We start from the raw sequence: 17,950 nt of genomic DNA on the forward strand, positions 1-17,950 counted from the left end.
GGAAACCATATGTTGTAATGTGTTGTTATCATCTGAAATTGTCTCAGAAATTCAATGCTGTATTTGTTTTTTACTTTATCACTTACTTCAACGAAGTTTTTATTTATTTTTTTTTTTTTTTTTTTTTTTTTTTGTATTATTTCAACTGACTAAGATAATATGGTTGTGACAGGGAGACGCATTGAGATCATTTTGATATCAGGAGAGCGAAGCACAAGAATCGTTGCTGATGATTTTAATAACCGTCACCTAGATTGGGCACCCATTAGCCATGCAAAAGTAAGCAAGTTGATCAAGAAATTCAGGGAAACAAGGTCCGTGAACAGCAAACCAAAATCAAGTAGGCTATGCACGACGACTGACGAAAGAACATCAATAGCAGCATTTAGGAAGAGTCCGAATCGAAGCACTCGTCGTTTGTAACAGGAAAGTGGTGTTAGACGTGTTTTGTTTCTGCGTAAATGGCACCCTACAAGCTACAAGTGCATCAGCCCCCCCCCCCCCCCGATCCGTGTTTGGAATTCGCGACATGGGCAGCAGAGCAAATACGCCTAAAACCCCGTTTCGCCTACGACGTCTTATTCACAGATGAGGCCAGCTTTCACGTTTCTGGTGAGGTGAACGAACAGAATGTTCGCTACTGGTCCCCTATTTTTTCCATTGGCGTGAAGCATCTCCTGGCATTTCTGAAAAGTGATGGTGTGGCATGTGGTGTCTGGTAGACCTGTGTTACGGATTCTTTATCAATGGTACCTTATCAACAATTGAGTATCGTCGAATGTTGGAAGAATATACCTTCTCATCTGAAGATGAGACATTCTCTGCTTTCTACCAACACGTTTGTTCCGTTCTGCATTATGGAAATTGTATGTGAATATTTGGATATGCAGTTTCCCAATTCGTGTATCAGTAGTCGTGATGCTATGGAGTGGCTATCACGTTCCCCGTAGATTTTTATTTTTGGGTACATCTCAAGTCCATTGTGTATTTAGTGAAAATTCGGGATATTGACCCCTAAAGGAACGCATAACAAACGCGTGTGTAAGCATACCTGAGAGCACTTTGAGCAAGATTTTGAGTGAATGCGAAAAAAATTATAATTCTGACAAGTCGACGCAATGAACTACCTAGGTACACATCGAAAACATCCTTTAATCGAGAGAAATGTGTGGTATGTGACTAATGTTGTGGAAACGAAAAAACAGTCATAATTAAGTGATAAAGCAAAAACAAACAACACATACCACACATTCCACAGAATTTCTGAGAATTTCAGATGAGAACAAGGTAGCACAACATGTGGTTTCCATTTAAGAAAATGTAAGTGAATTCAAAATGGCGGATTTCAAGACGGTGGCCATCGGCGTCACATGTCCCAAAACTTTTTTTTCCTCCTCATGTGAACTACTAACCTACAGTGTTACTTTTGCAGTTCTTTTAAAATAATGCCTTTCATTGGATGTTTACACACTTTGGATCACTCAGAAAATCTAAAAACAGCTCGTTTTAGGTGTACCGATTTCGTGCGTCTCAGAGGACCTCCCTACTATGTTCTCTTCGTTGGGTAGAGGAAATTTGGATGTTATTCAAGGGATTGAGAGGTTACCTTTCTTGGTAAAACATGTCTATTCACATTCAGCACACACAGTTCCAACTTTTTTAATAAAATGGATTGTCTTTACATGTGACACTTCAAGTTCTGTATTCAGAACCATTAGAACTGGAGCATTTTTTGAGTCAGCTTTCAGTCCCAGGTGTGCTATCCTCACATTCTGCAGGACTTTGTAAAGTCAAAATAACTCTCGTGTCTTGATAAGCTGTTATTTACATTTTATATCGTTATTCTGATAACTGATAGTTTGGTCATTACCCTGCAGCTTGTAAGGAACATTGTGAGGGTAGTAGAATACTTCGTTACACAGGATTTGAACATGGTTTATTACCGTTATTGTGGTCGTATTTTTACTAAAATTCTTTTTGTATCAGCTAAACCAAAAAGAAATTATAAGTTTTTATGTTATTTGGTGTTACTTCTGTTGATTTAATTTTATTTTCTGTCGAAATAGTGTAGCCGTATATTTTAAATGAACTAGTCAAGGGAGTAAAATTATGAAGATGAGTTTTTAAAAATGTTACTGTTAATATATTCATGTTGAGTAGTTGTAACATTTTGAACGTCAGAATTACTGTATTGGAGTGTGATGATTAAAACTACGGGAAAGTAGTCAACAAAACATAGGTGTAAACATCTCAAGACTGAAAATATTGCGTATATCATAATCCAGAAATACCAGCAGTTGTTCTCTTTGAAGGATGTGTAAATATAAATATTAGAATTTATTGTATGAACTTTTGTACTTTTATTCTACTTATTATGTGCGTAGCTGAACCTTTTCACGTATCTGAGTGAATATATATATATATACACTACTGCTCAAAAGTTTTCGAACACCCCGGATTTTTGTAAGCATTTACTGTGATCCTATTATATTGGCACAAGAATTTTACCACCCTGCGTCAGATGTACTCCTGCCTAAAGCATAGAATTTGACGATAGTTGAATCGAGGTCGGAGAGATACTGCAGATGATATGTGAAATTATAGTTTTTAAAATTGAAACCAAAAAAGACAATTTGATGTAGATATTGCATAGTATAAACAACAGTGTGGAAGATAAGGCAAGATATTAGTTTTGTTTGGAAAGTGTAGACAGAGGGTCAATGCAGTGATAAAATATTGAAAGAGAAAGTAGTTTTCTAAGTTTTCCAGTTTTCTATAGATAGGTTAGCTTTAAAAGAGCTAAAAACGCCATTCTTTGAAAAATGTTCACGACAGTCAATATACATCATTCTCTGCTCAATTGTCTCTTCAGTGGAAGCATATACGTAATGCTCTTCGTTACTATTTCAACGAGCAACAATGGAGCATACGAAACTATTGTAAGCACTTTTCAAAGTATGGTATTTTTTGCGTTTTAAACGTTAGCATGCTAGCAAGCTATAAAGAACTGCAAAATTTGGAAAACTACTTTCGCTTTCAAATTTTTGACACTGCATTGACGCTCTATATCTACAGTTTCCAAACAAAACTAATATCTTGCCTCACCTCAGATTGTCTTTTTTGGTTTCATTTTTAAGAATTATAATTTTACATATCATCTACAGTACCTCTCAGACCTCGATTCAACTGTCGTCAAATTTTATACTTTAGGCATGAGTACCTCTCATGCAGGGCGATAAAATTCTCGCGCCAAAATAAGAGGATCACAGTAGATGCTTACAAAAATCCAGTGTGTTCGAAAACTTTTGAGCGGTAGTGTATATCATAAGATTTTGTTGAATCAGGGAAAACCTAGTTCAGTAATTTTAACAGGTAAATGCGAATGTCATTTCAAAACTAGAAGAATATGGAATGTAAGTTTGAATTATACGTAGAAATAATGTTATGATACTCTAAACGAAATAAAACAAAGACCAATACGGTGGTAAGAGAAAGCTAGAATAAGCAGTTTGTTAGTAACATTTTATTTTCTCTTTGCGCCATATTACTTATTTCGGTTTTCTTTTTACGCTATAGTGATCTTCAATATATTTTATATCTTAGTACTATTTCTATGAATAATCCAAACTTATCTCTTTAGTAAGGATGAAACCTTTACCTTTACCCCTTTCACCTTGTTGAAATTATTGGACATTTTCCTGAATATCTTCTATTGTATAGACTTGTAATCATTAGAATCTATCCTATTTTACGTTCGAATTTTTGTGTATATTGACATTGATTTATTCCTGTACTATAACGTATTTATATATGAGTGTATTTTATTGTTGTTATTTTTGTTTTAGGTAAGTATTTCGATCATTTTTCTGCTTTTTATTATATATATATTTATTTTATAAAATGGGAGTTTGGCTTCTTATCTATTGTTACGTTACTTGATGTTTTAACTAGTGTGTGTTTCTATTTGTCGAAATTCGTATCGTTTCATTGTCTTCGATTTATAAAATCTTATTTCTACAAGGTATTTCACGATGACGTAAATACAAGTGTGTTCAATAAGTTTTGCACAGATGATTATTATATTATTAGTTGCAATATGATGAGGAAATTTTATATAAACGTACTTCAATCCTTTGGCTACAAGACCATATCACTCAATGTAGCCTTCATTTGCTGTGATACATCGCGTCCAACGTTCTTTCCATGCCTTGAATGCACTTCGGTAAAATTCAGGTGTTTGACTTTCATAACATTGTTTCACACAAGAAATGAGGACCTTGTCACATTCGAATATTTTTGCTCACAGGTGGGTCTTCAGACGATCAAACAGAAAAAAAAAAAAAAAAAAAAATCCGAAGGTGCCAAGTCCTTACTATAGGGAGGCTGAGGGACGACTTCCCACCCCATTTTCATGATTTTTCTGTTGTGTCATCATGGATGTATGATTTTTGGCATTGCGTTAATGAAGTGTGAAGACCTTACCTTGCAACTTCGGTTCTTGGTCCGGATAGCACGTCGTACTTTATCCTGTGACAAATAATAACGCTCCTTGTAAATTGTGGAGCCATGTGCTAAGAAGTCCGTGAAAATGATACCGCACTGATCTCAGAAAAAGGAGACCATAATTTTCTGGCCTGATCTGGAAAGTCTAGGTTTCTTAAACCGTTACAACCGACGTTAAATACTGGCGCGGTCCAATGTGTGATCTCCATAAACCGGAAGCAACATTCTATGAATTGATGAGCATAATTTATCACCAGATGTGAACAGGAATTTCATTACCTATTGTTATCGGGTCTGATGTCTAGTTCAGAATCCACTGTAATTTACCTATGAAAAATAGGAAATAAAAATTATCATCATTTTGACGTCAAAGAATTAAAGTATGTTCACCTTAAATGTCATTATCATATTGCAACTAATAAAACTTACTGAACGCCATTTGTTCGTATGCTTTGGTAATATCAGTCATTCTGAGTAATAAAGTTCATGTAAAACATGTGGGTAATTCTCAACACGTTCGAAGATACGAAGCATTGAATCTGACGCGTACAATATATTTAAACTGTATTTAGGAGAGGACATTAATAAGTTTTTACTCTATGAAGCAGTTGAGTTAGGGTCATATTATCTACCAGTAATATTAGTCTAATCTGTAAAGCTACTCATTTCTCCAAACGTTATACCAGTTTCTACAGGTTCTCGTGGAAGTTATTGTGCTTTTGCCGTGAAAAATCACTCTTCCGCAGTGAAAATTGCCTTTTCGAAGAGAGATGCTTGTGTCATATCGATTTTTCTAATGAACATTAATCTGATATGCCATATGAAGCGAATATGGTCAATATAGCTTCTAAATATAAATACGCTCTTTACAAGTTCGGCTGACTTGATTGTTGGTAAATGGGAGCATTGATAGCTGAAACAAACACATCTTTAATTTCTTCATATCAGTGGAACACTTCGTGTGGGATGTCAGATAAAATGTCTCAGTGAGATGATTTGCAAAAATGTGTTAAGGTTTTTTTATATATAACAAAAAATATAATATTGACATTAAAACAGCACTTTGAAACACATTGATTTTACGCATCAGATTGATTGATGGAATTAACCAGGATGTATTCTCAATAATGACTGCAGCATAATATACTCGAAATTGTGGAACATCTTCTAATATCTATGAATTGATATGTTTTTTATTTAGGTTGTATCTTCCTCGTCCATTTCCCCAACTAAACATAAATCTACTCTTTTAAAAGTAAGCATAAATATTCTCAATTCTGTTTTATACAATTTCCACTGCTAGATTCTTGCCCAATAACCCAAAGCATATTGAATCTTTCTTCAAAGACCACAGCCATACTTTGACACAGATATATTGGTAGCAGTTTTTCCTTACCTTTTTCTATCGATGTTCAGCAAAAAAAAAAAAAAAAAAAAAAAAAAAAAAAATATATATATATATATATATATATATATATATATATATATATATATATATATATATATATATATATATATATATATATATATATATATATATATGTAAGCATAGATCCCTAAAATGTTAGCATCATGTTTATATGTGTTTATTGGAGTGGTTTTCCCGTTTCAACTTTTCGTAGCCTCCTTTATAATGAAACACTACAACAGCTTTCTTGAGCAGTTAGCACGTCAGATTTGTGCTTATGGAACACACATCATTCTGGTTTTACGTTAAATTGCCCATCTCATATAAGCTCGACATTGACAAGGAAGCGAAAAGAAGTCCTTTGCTTTCGAATTCTTGTGTCTTGGAGATAAACCACAGTGTAATAATTAATATATATATATATATATATATATATATTATATTATATTCATTATTCATAATACAAACAAATAACATTATTCATTCACGGAACTGATGCAAAAATACTACAAGGGAAGGACTAGCTTTAAAGTGTATGTGTTGTAAGGTGAGATATTTCTGTGGTTTTAGAATATCGTAGGGTAAAAGTTCATTGGAGGAATTATGTAATTAAATACTATTTATTTTATTGCCTTTTGAACATATTTTTAAATACTGATAAGAATAAAAAGCTATTTTAAGCTACAAACAGTTTAAATTGTCATTGTAACTGATAAATGTGTAACCGATAATTCACTAACATAAAAATTGTTTTTCATTCCTATTTTAGGAAAGGAGGTGAAACCGAAATTCCTTCCGCCACAGGATATGAAAGATTTGCTTACAGATGAGCAACCCGAGATGGCACCACTGAAAGAGCCGAAAGAGGAGAGTGAACGAAAGGGAGATCATGACCTAGATGGGGACTCTGAAAGAAGTGATAGTCGGGGTTCGAACAGGAAAGTGAAAGACCGAAAGAAGGTAGTGAACGAAGATGATAATGAATCTAGTAGCTCTGAAGATGAGTCAAGTTCCGAGGAGAGTGCTTCTGGAAATTCTTCATCGTCAGACTCTGGTTCATCATCATCGTCATCGTCTGCTAGTTCTTCTTCCGATAGTTCCAGTGAGAAAAATTATAAACGAAGTCGTAGAATCAGCAGTACAAAGTCGAAGGACTCAAAGTCTAATAGTAAATCATCAAGAACTCCTAGTGAGGAAAGATCTCGTTCTCGGTACTCGAGTAGAGATAATGAAAGGCGAAAAGAACGACGAAGGAGTGAGTCCAAGCATAGACGAAGTTCATCCAGGGAAAGAAGTAGTAGCAGGTATTATCGAAAAAGAGACTCCAGTCGAGATAAGCATAAACGTAATAGTTCTGACTCTCGACATAAACGACGAGGCAGTGATGATTCGTATAGTCATGACGAAAGTAGCAGTAGCAGATATAGAAACAGTAGTAGGCGTTCTAGTAGATCGCCCAAGAGGAGTAAAAAACGTGGAAGGGACTCTTCCTATTCTAGGTCACCGTCTCCCAAGAAGAGTAAGCATAGGGATCGAAGGAAATACTCCCGTTCTAGGTCACGCTCTCCCAAGAGGTCACGCAGAAGAAATTCTAGCTCTCGTTCTCCATCTCGGTCATCGTATTCAGAGAGGATGGGTAAGAAGTCAAGTCACAGGCACAGGGATTAGGAGAGGATGTCAAAGGTGGTATTCTCTACTCTTTTATACCTTCTTTTTTTGGGTTGTTAACGTTTAAGATTTAATGCTTTAAAATATATATGTAGTGCTTCATTTCGTTTTTAAAAACAAATCATATAAATGTCTCGTTAGGATTTAAAATCTAATTAAGGATATCACTACATGTTTTAACATAAACTATTTAAAATCGAAGAAAGGAAGAAAAGCGTTTATAATTTGTGTAATAATAAAACGTAGTTTCCAGTGTATTTCGACTGCTTACGTGTTAATCATTATTAAAGAAGATAATTTACAAACGCCCGTAATTAAAGGAATAAGAAAGCGTGATTGCCGTTCTAATCCGCCTGCTTACGTGTCAATCGTCAAAAAAAAAAAAATAAATAAATAAATAAATAAATAAATAAATAAAATAAAATAAAGAGGTCCATGCGCAGTTCTAGTAAACTTAACGGTACGCTTTGTGTTTTAGCCCTTGATCTAATTATTTTTCTGTTTTTGAAATGTTCTGAAATTTTAATGGTTTGATTTATCTGATTTTTTTCTTCAATGTAGTTAACTCTGTTTTTTTCAAAGAGAATTTCCATTATATTCAAATTCAGTGTAATGGGTGTCCCAAAATTCACGCAAGATTCGAATTTTGTGCCGTATGATGTTGCCAACGAAAAAAAAAAAAGACAGCGTGTGACAGCTAACAGTTTAGGATTATTAAAAATGGAGCACTACACTAAGGAACAACACATTTTCATCGTTGAGCAGTATTTTAAAAATAGTGGTGTGGCAGCTACAGTTGGCAATTTTCATACAGAATATGGTTGGAATAGTGATTTAGCTTCATCAACTATGAAGAGATTAATTAAAAAAATTAGGGAGACTAGATCAGTTTATGATCTTAAACAACACTGTAGCCGTCCTTCAACAAGTCGTTCAACACAAAATAACGAAACAGTTCGTGAGTATTGCTGAGAGTCCAGGAATATCAATTTGGCACCGTGGTTAAGAATTGGACACTTCGAGCTGTGCAGGCAATAACAGTTAATGGTGCTCGCTATTGCGACATGATAAACCAAGTTTTTTGTACCTAAATTGCAAGATACGGATGTGGACGACATGTGGTTTCAACAAGACGGGGCCACATGATACACAGCTCGAGAAATAAGTCAATTATTGCATTAGTCATTTCCTGGTTGCGTAATTTCCCGTTTTGGTGATCAGAATTGGCCTTCCAGATCATGCGATTTAACGCCGTTGGCCTTTTTTCTTTACAGTTTTTCGAAGTCTAACAAGTAACACTTCACATCGTTGCTGCCGGTCTGACGCTAAACTATACATTTTCGGAAAGCACTAGTCCTAAATAGGATAACTACACAGTGCGACGGTCAGACGTTGCCGCGTTCAGGACTTATGGAGCGTCAAACATTAACATGGGGTTTATGAGAGTTACAGGAAACGAAGAAGAACACAAGGTTTGTGACGTTTGAATCGACGTTGTCTGATTGAGCACTTGTTTGCGTAAGTTAAAGGGTACAATCAATGTGCAAATCGTCGAACAGAGCATGAGAGATGCAAAGAGTGCGCTCACAGTGTGCACACTTGACGAACGGTAGTTCGCCGCACGTGAAGCACACGTCACCTTCGTCGAGGGAGTCAAAGCAGTACTCGTGCGGAGAGATCCACATTCCCGGCTCCTCGTCCAGATAGCCAGCCTTGTGGAAAGCGTACCGGATCAGGTTCTTGAATCGGGGTGCGCTGAACTGGTAGAGTGAAAACGACTGTAGTGCCAGGAATCGATCGCGATGCCAGATATCCATGACACTGTCCATGGCCAGTGTGTCGGTCACAAAGCGTACAAAGGACTTGTACTGACGGAAGAAATGCACATCTAAAGGCTGAATCTTTCCAGTGCAACCACCAGGAATCAGTCTCTTGTGCAACGCAACGTCGGCAGGCTTCAGTGCGTTCGATAGATTGTCGTCCTTGTTCAGAGTCCACGAGTCCAATAGCAAAACGATCTTCTTCCGATCATCAGGCATGCTTGGCCAGAACACTTGCTCGTAGAAGTCCTTAAGGTCGTCCCTGTTCATGTTGGACGTTTTGCCAGCAAATGATTTGATGTTCGGTGGATCTGCAGGCTTGTTTCCCGGAAACTTTCCACTTGGTTCCGACACCAGTACATACATCGGCCGCAGAATCTCTCCGGCCATGGTGATCACGGGCATGATCATGTAGCTGTGGGTTGTTGCGCTCATGGATCCCACAACCGCTCGCACGACTGTTGTTCCTTTGGTACGGAGAGTGCGAGTACTCTGCAACAACTTCTTGAAGCTACTCTGATCTGCATTGGCAACCTGCGTTGGTGGGATGCTTTCGCTTGCAATGAGCTCGCGAGTCGCTAATACGAAAGCATCAGCCTGCTGCTGCAAGTCCAACTCTTTCAGTTGCCAGGTCCTGCCGACCCTGTGGGTGATTGCACGGTCCACGATGTTGTTGCGCTTCTTGAATCTGTACACCCACGACGGTGATGCCTTGAACTTGAGACTCTTGTTAGGGTCCAGTTCATTAGCTGTTTGCCTAGCCCAAATTCGCAACGTTCGATCGTGAATGATAGCAGTGTGCTGTTTCTCCGCGAACATGCCCCGAACTGCCTCATTGATCTCTGCCATCAGCGTCTTCTTGTCATCTTTGCCTTGTGTTGCCCCAAAGTGACGTAGCACGCCAATGTTCCGAATATACCTGAACTGATTCTGCAGAGTCGAGTGGGTAGCACGACCGGTCTTTGTGTTCCAAGGCCTACCTGTTTTTGGATTTACCGTCCAGTAGGCATAGGCTTTTGCCTTGTACTCGCGCCACTGCTCTGGTGTCATTTTGGAGTCTTCTGGAGGCTGATCCTGGAACTTCGGCTTCTTCACAGGAGAGGGCAGGTATTCTGACGCTGATGAGCCAGATGCGGAAGACGTATGAGACTGCTGCGATGACGAAGGCATCTCTGCATCCTCCTGCTCTTGGTCTTCCTCGTCTCCAAAATCCATGTCTCCGTCCCCCTGGTCACCATCACTGTCACCGAAGCCGAGCGTACGAATCTCTTCAACGACTTCCATCCCGCTGGTCAAAAGAGACTTGATGTGTGCCACCATCCTTTGCTCTTCCAAATTTGGATTGCGCTCATTTGTCCCGATCTCGGCCACCAGAGCCCAAACGACCACTTTCGGATCCATCTTACAACGCATACCTAAAAAACACAAAAACAACACAAATGTTAGCACAGAGTACAAATGCAAGACGAATTAGCATGAAATAATACGACTGCTACAACACAAATGTTAGCACAGAGTTCAAATGCAAGACGAATTAGCATGAAATAATACGACTGCTATGGTTACTCTCATAAACCCCATGTTAATGTTTGACGCTCCATAAGTCCTGAACGCGGCAACGTCTGACCGTCGCACTGTGTAGTTATCCTATTTAGGACTAGTGCTTTCCGAAAATGTATAGTTTAGCGTCAGACCGGCAGCAACGATGTGAAGTGTTACTTGTAAGATCTTTGTCAACAAGCCTACGACCACCTTGAAGGAGAAAATTGAGTGCTGTATCAACGAAATTCAGGCACATTTACAAAACGGTCATGGAGCATTTCAACAAAAGAGTGCGTATGTGACAGCAATGCCTTGGAGGCTACTTACTCGATATGCTACTCCATACATAACCTATACTGTATATTTTATGAATCATTAAAAATTTATAATCAGAAATATCCAGTCAGCCTGGGATGAGCCTATAATAAAGCATCATATAGCTTCACTGTTAAGATCTATTGATAACCTCGAAAATAAAGCAAGGCTTCTTGTCACATCCCCTGAAAACGGAGCGTGGCTTCAAGCCTTATCTTCATCTTTTTTGGAATTACATCTGTCTAACGTAAGTTTTCGAATAGTCACTGCTGTACGCGTAGGACGTCTGCGAGGCGCACCGTTGCTCTACATGTAACGCTCATGTAGATAGTAGAGGATTGCATAGCTTATGTAAAAACAGTGCTGGCAGGCTTTCACAACCTACCAGTGTAAATGATATCATTCTGAGAGCTCTCATTTCAGCACGCGTTCCATCAGTGAGGGATCCAAATGGATGTAGCCGCAGTGACGAAAAAAAATGAATGACGTTAGTGCCAGTGAAAAAGAAAAAGGAAGGTGCTTGTTTGGGAGTCACCTGTGCAGACACTTATGCTCCCTGAAAAGTACCAGATACATCGACTTGACCAGGACTCGTAGTAGCTCAAAGACAGGTCGAGAAAAGGAATAAATATATCAGTCTATTGGACAAATATTGGTTTGTTACGATAGCAATTGAATCAAGTGGTTCATGGAGCCAAGAGGGGTTTAATTTTATCAATGAAGTTGGCCAACGAATATCGCTAAAATCGGGAGATACCCAAGCTAGAGCGTTCCTCGTACAACGCGTTAGTATAGCCATTCAACGAGGAAATGTGTCAGCTATTTTGGGAACTTTACCAACTGGAAAAGAATGAGAAATCTTCTTTTTGTAGGCAATTTATGAATTATTCGGGATAAAAGTTTTGTCTATTAACATTAATAATAATAATAATAATAATAATAATAATAATAATAATAATAATAATAATACGATTTAGAAAAAGAAAATTGTTAATAAATATAAATTTTTAATTATAAACGCGTTTTTTTATCATCAAAATTACTTCTTGCATGAATTTTGGGACACCCGTTATAATAAAATGTCATTTTTACGAGTAGATTTAAAGAGATCAGTATAATCATATTATTAAAATTCTAGTTCATTTCAGAGAAAATAGAAAAATAATTCCCGGTATAAATCAATAGGCTGCAAAACAAGGATGGCACAGGTAGTGAGCCCCGTTAAGCTTTCTTAGTAGTGTCGATGACATCATTTAAGACCGCCTTGTTGAAAAGATCGTTACTATTATCATGTTAAAACATTTCATTTACAAAATGTCACTTCTGAAGTTTGCTATCTTTGTCCTTCCTCCACATCACAAGCACTGCATTGGAATTGTTGTGACTTTTATTTTGATAAAATTGTTTCAGTTCTTCATATAATTCCGATTAAAAAAAGAATGCCCTTCCACGTTTGTTGATGATTGCCACGTAAGCTGTCAAAATATTTTGGGAATTGCAGTAGTATGTTAAACCAAACAACCAATAATAGAATTAACGTTGAAAATTTGTTGTTGATCGTTATTGTGTAAGTATACATTTTCTCATTATTTTTTTTTGTTTTAATTCTCAAGAACATAAGAGATGAATAACTGATAGGTAATAGGATAGAATGTAAATAAATAAGTGAACTTATTAAGTAAAAGTGTTCTAATATCTTCTTTCCTGTGTAGGTTTAGCGGCTCGAACTAGTAACAGAGAAAAACGTATTGGAATACATCTTACGTAAAAAGTTATCTTTATTTATTTGTATTCGAACCCTGTTATCTCTCAATTTCTCACCATTTTACTACCTCGACAATGGTTTTGCAATAATTGTGAAAATTTAACGAGAAAATTTAAACGTTTACACACAAAGAATATCAATAACTTTCAGAAGTTAGTATCGACTTACTCTCGGAACCATTTTTTCCGATTTCTAGATTTTTTTTTTTTTTTTTTACCTCTGGTAATGTCTTTCATTCTTATTTTACTTACATTCATAGTTAATTTTTTTCTTTAAAAATAAATGAATTTTAAAACAAACATCGGCTGATTAATAGACTTACATGCATATATACATCTTCCGAAATCGATCTTTTAACACTTCGTAATATAACATACAATACAAATTTTTGTCAATTTTCCAAAGTAGATAACTAAAATACATTCTGAATTACAGAGCTAAATAGATGCTGTAGGATTTCTAATGTTTATGAATATAAAAGTATATTTTATAAGGTTTGAGTTTAACATTATTCTAAACTAATATCCAAGTTTATTTTTGATAAATCGTATAAAAATCAGGATGTTAAAATTCAGTTACGAAAGTAGTTCTTCAGTTTAATAACACATGTAAAAAGAGTCCTTACCTTATCATCCACGAATCGTCTCTTAAGGTATATATACCGAAGCTATCTCGTAGTTTGCTGAACGCACATCTTATCATTTTTGATAATATTACGTTTCTGCAGCCTGCAGCACCATTTATAGATATAACACGATAAAAATTTCTGTAAATCACATTGCGGTAAGTGGAAAGTTCTACATTTCGAGATACGAGGGTTCTTTTAATGGATTTTTATTTGATTACTAGTAATTTCCATCATATTTCAGAACCACTAGATTTTGTTTTAGAAAAATGTAACTTATAACTCAATTTTCCTACTTGAAAACATTCTAGAAGTCAAATTAATCCTTGCTGCACTCGTATATATTTTTTCGGACACTTTTATGTCGCGACATTCACCTTGAGAAATTGAGTGAAATTAAATAACATAGTTAAACGAGTAGTCGATGCTTGAAAAAACAAAACGAAAGGCCTTTCGAAACGATATACATGCAGTTTCACCTCACCTGTGGAGATAAAGCGGATAAAAGTTTCGAATGTGGAGGTCTCGAACACATTAGTCTTGTTTTCTGAATATGCTACGATCGCGCAGCAACTAATCATCCTCCTAGAACCCGGTTCGAACTCCGGAGGCCTCGTTGCTAGAGCGCTCGCTTTCGGTGCCTGTGATTGTAGATTCAAATATTGCTGGCAGTAGTACGCTTAGCGTAAAGCACTGAATTGATTCTGCCCTTCTTAGTTTCGATGTTACATAAAGACGTAAGTGAAATCGCTAGTTGCCTCAGACCGTTCAGTTTGTAGTGGTAAATATCATACCCATGGGTTTTCTCGAATGTCTTTTTATTTCTTCCCACTGTACTCATTCCTCCAGTTCTTTCATCAATATCATGCCCATGGATTTTCTCGAATGTCTTTTCATTTCTTCCCGCTATATTCATTCCTCCAATTCTTCCAATATCATGCCCATGGGTTTTCTCGATTATCTTTTCATTTTTTCCCGCTATACTCATTCCTCCAATTCTTTCATCAATATCATGCCCGTGGGTTTTCTCAAATGTCTTTTCATTTCTTCCCGCTATACTCATTCCTCCTATTCTTTCATCAATATCATGCCCATGGGTTTTCTCGAATGTCTTTTCATTTTTTCCCGCTATACTCATTCCTCCTATTCTTTCATCAATATCATGCCTGAGTGTTTTCTCGATTGTCTTCTCATTTCTTCCCGCTATACTCATTCCTCCAATTCTTTCATCAATATCATGCCCATGGATTTTCTCGAATGTCTTTTCATTTCTTCCCGCTATATTCATTCCTCCAATTCTTTCAATATCATGCCCATGGGTTTTCTCGATTGTCTTTTCATTTCTTCCCGCTATACTCATTCCTCCTATTCTTTCATCAATATCATGCCCGTGGGTTTTCTCAAATGTCTTCTCATTTCTTCCCGCTATACTCATTCCTCCAATTCTTTCATCAATATCATGCCCATGGGTTTTCTCGAATGTCTTTTCATTTCTTCCCGCTATATTCGTTCCTCCTATTCTTTCATCAATATCATGCACATGGGTTTTTCTCGATTGTCTTTTCATTTCTTCCCGCTATACTCGTTCCTCCAATTCTTTCATCAATATCATGCCCATGGGTTTTCTCGATTGTCTTTTCATTTCTTCCCGCTATACTCATTCCTCCTATTCTTTCATCAATATCATGCCCATGGGTTTTCTCGATTGTCTTTTCATTTCTTCCCGCTATACTCGTTCCTCCTATTCTTTCATCAATATCATGCCCATGGGTTTTCTCGATTGTCTTTTCATTTCTTCCCGCTATACTCATTCCTCCTATTCTTTCATCAATATCATGCCTATATGTTTTCTCGAATGTCTTTCCATTTCTTCCCGCTATACTCATTCCTCCATTTTTTTCATCAATATCATGCCCATGTGTTTTCTCGAATGCCTTTTCATTTCTTCCCGCTATACTCATTCCTCCTATTCTTTCATCAGTATCATGCCCATGGGTTTTCTCGATTGTCTTTTCATTTCTTCCAGCTATAATCATTCCTCCTATTCTTTCATCAATATCATGCCCATGGGTTTTCTCGATTGTCTTTTCATTTCTTCCCGCTATACTCATTCCTCCTATCAATATCATGCCCGTGGGTTTTCTCAAATGTCTTTTAATTTCTTCCCGCTATACTCATTCCTCCTATTCTTTCATCAATATCATGCCCATGGGTTTTCTTGAATGTCTTTTCATTTTTTCCCGCTATACTCATTCCTTCTATTCTTTCATCAATATCATGCCCATGGGTTTTCTCGATTGTCTTTTCATTTCTTCTCGCTATACTCATTCCTCCTATTCTTTCATCAGTATCACTCCCATGGGTTTTCTCGATTGTCTTTTCATTTCTTCTCGCTATACTCATTCCTCCTATTCTTTCATCAATATCATGCCTATATGTTTTCTCGAATGTCTTTTCATGTCTTCCCGCTATACTCTTTCCTCCTATTCTTTCATCAATATAATGCCCATGGATTTTCTCGATTGTCTTTTCATTTCTTCCCGCTATACTCATTCCTCCTATTCTTTCATCAATATAATGCCCATGGGTTTTCTCAAATGTCTTTTCATTTCTTCCCGCTATACTCATTCCTCCTATTCTTTCATCAATATCATGCCCATGGGTTTTCTCGATTGTCTTTTCATTTCTTCCCGCTATATTCATTCCTCCTATTCTTTCATCAATATCATGCCCATGGATTTTCTCGAATGTCTTTTCATTTCTTCCCGCTATACTCGTTCCTCCAATTCTTTCATCAATATCATGCCCATGGGTTTTCTCGAATGTCTTTTCATTTCTTCCCGCTATACTCATTCCTCCTATTCTTTCATCAATATCATGCCCGTGGGTTTTCTCAAATGTCTTTTCATTTCTTCCCGCTATACTCATTCCTCCTATTCTTTCATCAATATCATGCCCGTGGGTTTTCTCAAATGTCTTTTCATTTCTTCCCGCTATACTCATTCCTCCTATTCTTTCATCAATATCATGCCCATGGGTTTTCTCGATTGTCTTTTCATTTCTTCTCGCTATACTCATTCCTCCTATCAATATCATGCCCGTGGGTTTTCTCAAATGTCTTTTCATTTCTTCCCGCTATACTCATTCCTCCTATTCTTTCATCAATATCATGCCCATGGATTTTCTCGAATGTCTTTTCATTTCTTCCCGCTATACTCATTCCTCCAATTCTTTCATCAATATCATGCCCGTGGGTTTTCTCAAATGTCTTTTCATTTCTTCTCGCTATACTCATTCCTCCTATTCTTTCATCAATATCATGCCCATGGGTTTTCTCGATTGTCTTTTCATTTCTTCCCGCTATACTCATTCCTCCTATTCTTTCATCAATATCATGCCCATGGGTATTCTCGAATGTCTTTTCATTTCTTCCCGCTATACTCATTCTTTCATCAATATGCCCATGGGTTTTCTCGATTGTCTTTTCATTTCTTCCCGCTATACTCATTCCTCCTATTCTTTCATCAATATCATGACCATGGGTTTTCTCGATTGTCTTTTCATTTCTTCCCGCTATATTCATTCCTCCTATTCTTTCATCAATATCATGCCCATGGATTTTCTCGAATGTCTTTTCATTTCTTCCCGCTATATTCATTCCTCCTATTCTTTCATCAATATCATGCCTGAGTGTTTTCTCGATTGTCTTCTCATTTCTTCCCGCTATACTCATTCCTCCAATTCTTTCATCAATATCATGCCCATGGATTTTCTCGAATGTCTTTTCATTTCTTCCCGCTATATTCATTCCTCCAATTCTTTCAATATCATGCCCATGGGTTTTCTCGATTGTCTTTTCATTTCTTCCCGCTATACTCATTCCTCCTATTCTTTCATCAATATCATGCCCGTGGGTTTTCTCAAATGTCTTCTCATTTCTTCCCGCTATACTCATTCCTCCAATTCTTTCATCAATATCATGCCCATGGGTTTTCTCGAATGTCTTTTCATTTCTTCCCGCTATATTCGTTCCTCCTATTCTTTCATCAATATCATGCACATGGGTTTTTCTCGATTGTCTTTTCATTTCTTCCCGCTATACTCGTTCCTCCAATTCTTTCATCAATATCATGCCCATGGGTTTTCTCGATTGTCTTTTCATTTCTTCCCGCTATACTCATTCCTCCTATTCTTTCATCAATATCATGCCCATGGGTTTTCTCGATTGTCTTTTCATTTCTTCCCGCTATACTCGTTCCTCCTATTCTTTCATCAATATCATGCCCATGGGTTTTCTCGATTGT

The 17,950-nt window shown here is 37.0% G+C and overlaps 1 protein-coding gene across 1 annotated transcript in view; it reads left to right on the plus strand.

Moving 5' to 3' along the window:
* LOC145664435 (uncharacterized) overlaps positions 1-17,950 on the plus strand; it is an 89,358-nt gene that overhangs the window by 64,389 nt on the left and 7,019 nt on the right. Inside the window, exon 12 of the mRNA XM_081731121.1 lies at positions 6,681-7,594. Within this exon, the coding sequence (XP_081587247.1) occupies positions 6,681-7,579 (899 nt within the window). The 3' untranslated portion in view covers positions 7,580-7,594. The remainder of the gene's footprint in view (positions 1-6,680; positions 7,595-17,950) is intronic.

Source organism: Thermobia domestica, chromosome 1 (assembly GCF_964235325.1).
Source record: "Thermobia domestica chromosome 1, izTheDome1.hap1.1, whole genome shotgun sequence".
Taxonomy (NCBI): domain Eukaryota; kingdom Metazoa; phylum Arthropoda; class Insecta; order Zygentoma; family Lepismatidae; genus Thermobia; species Thermobia domestica.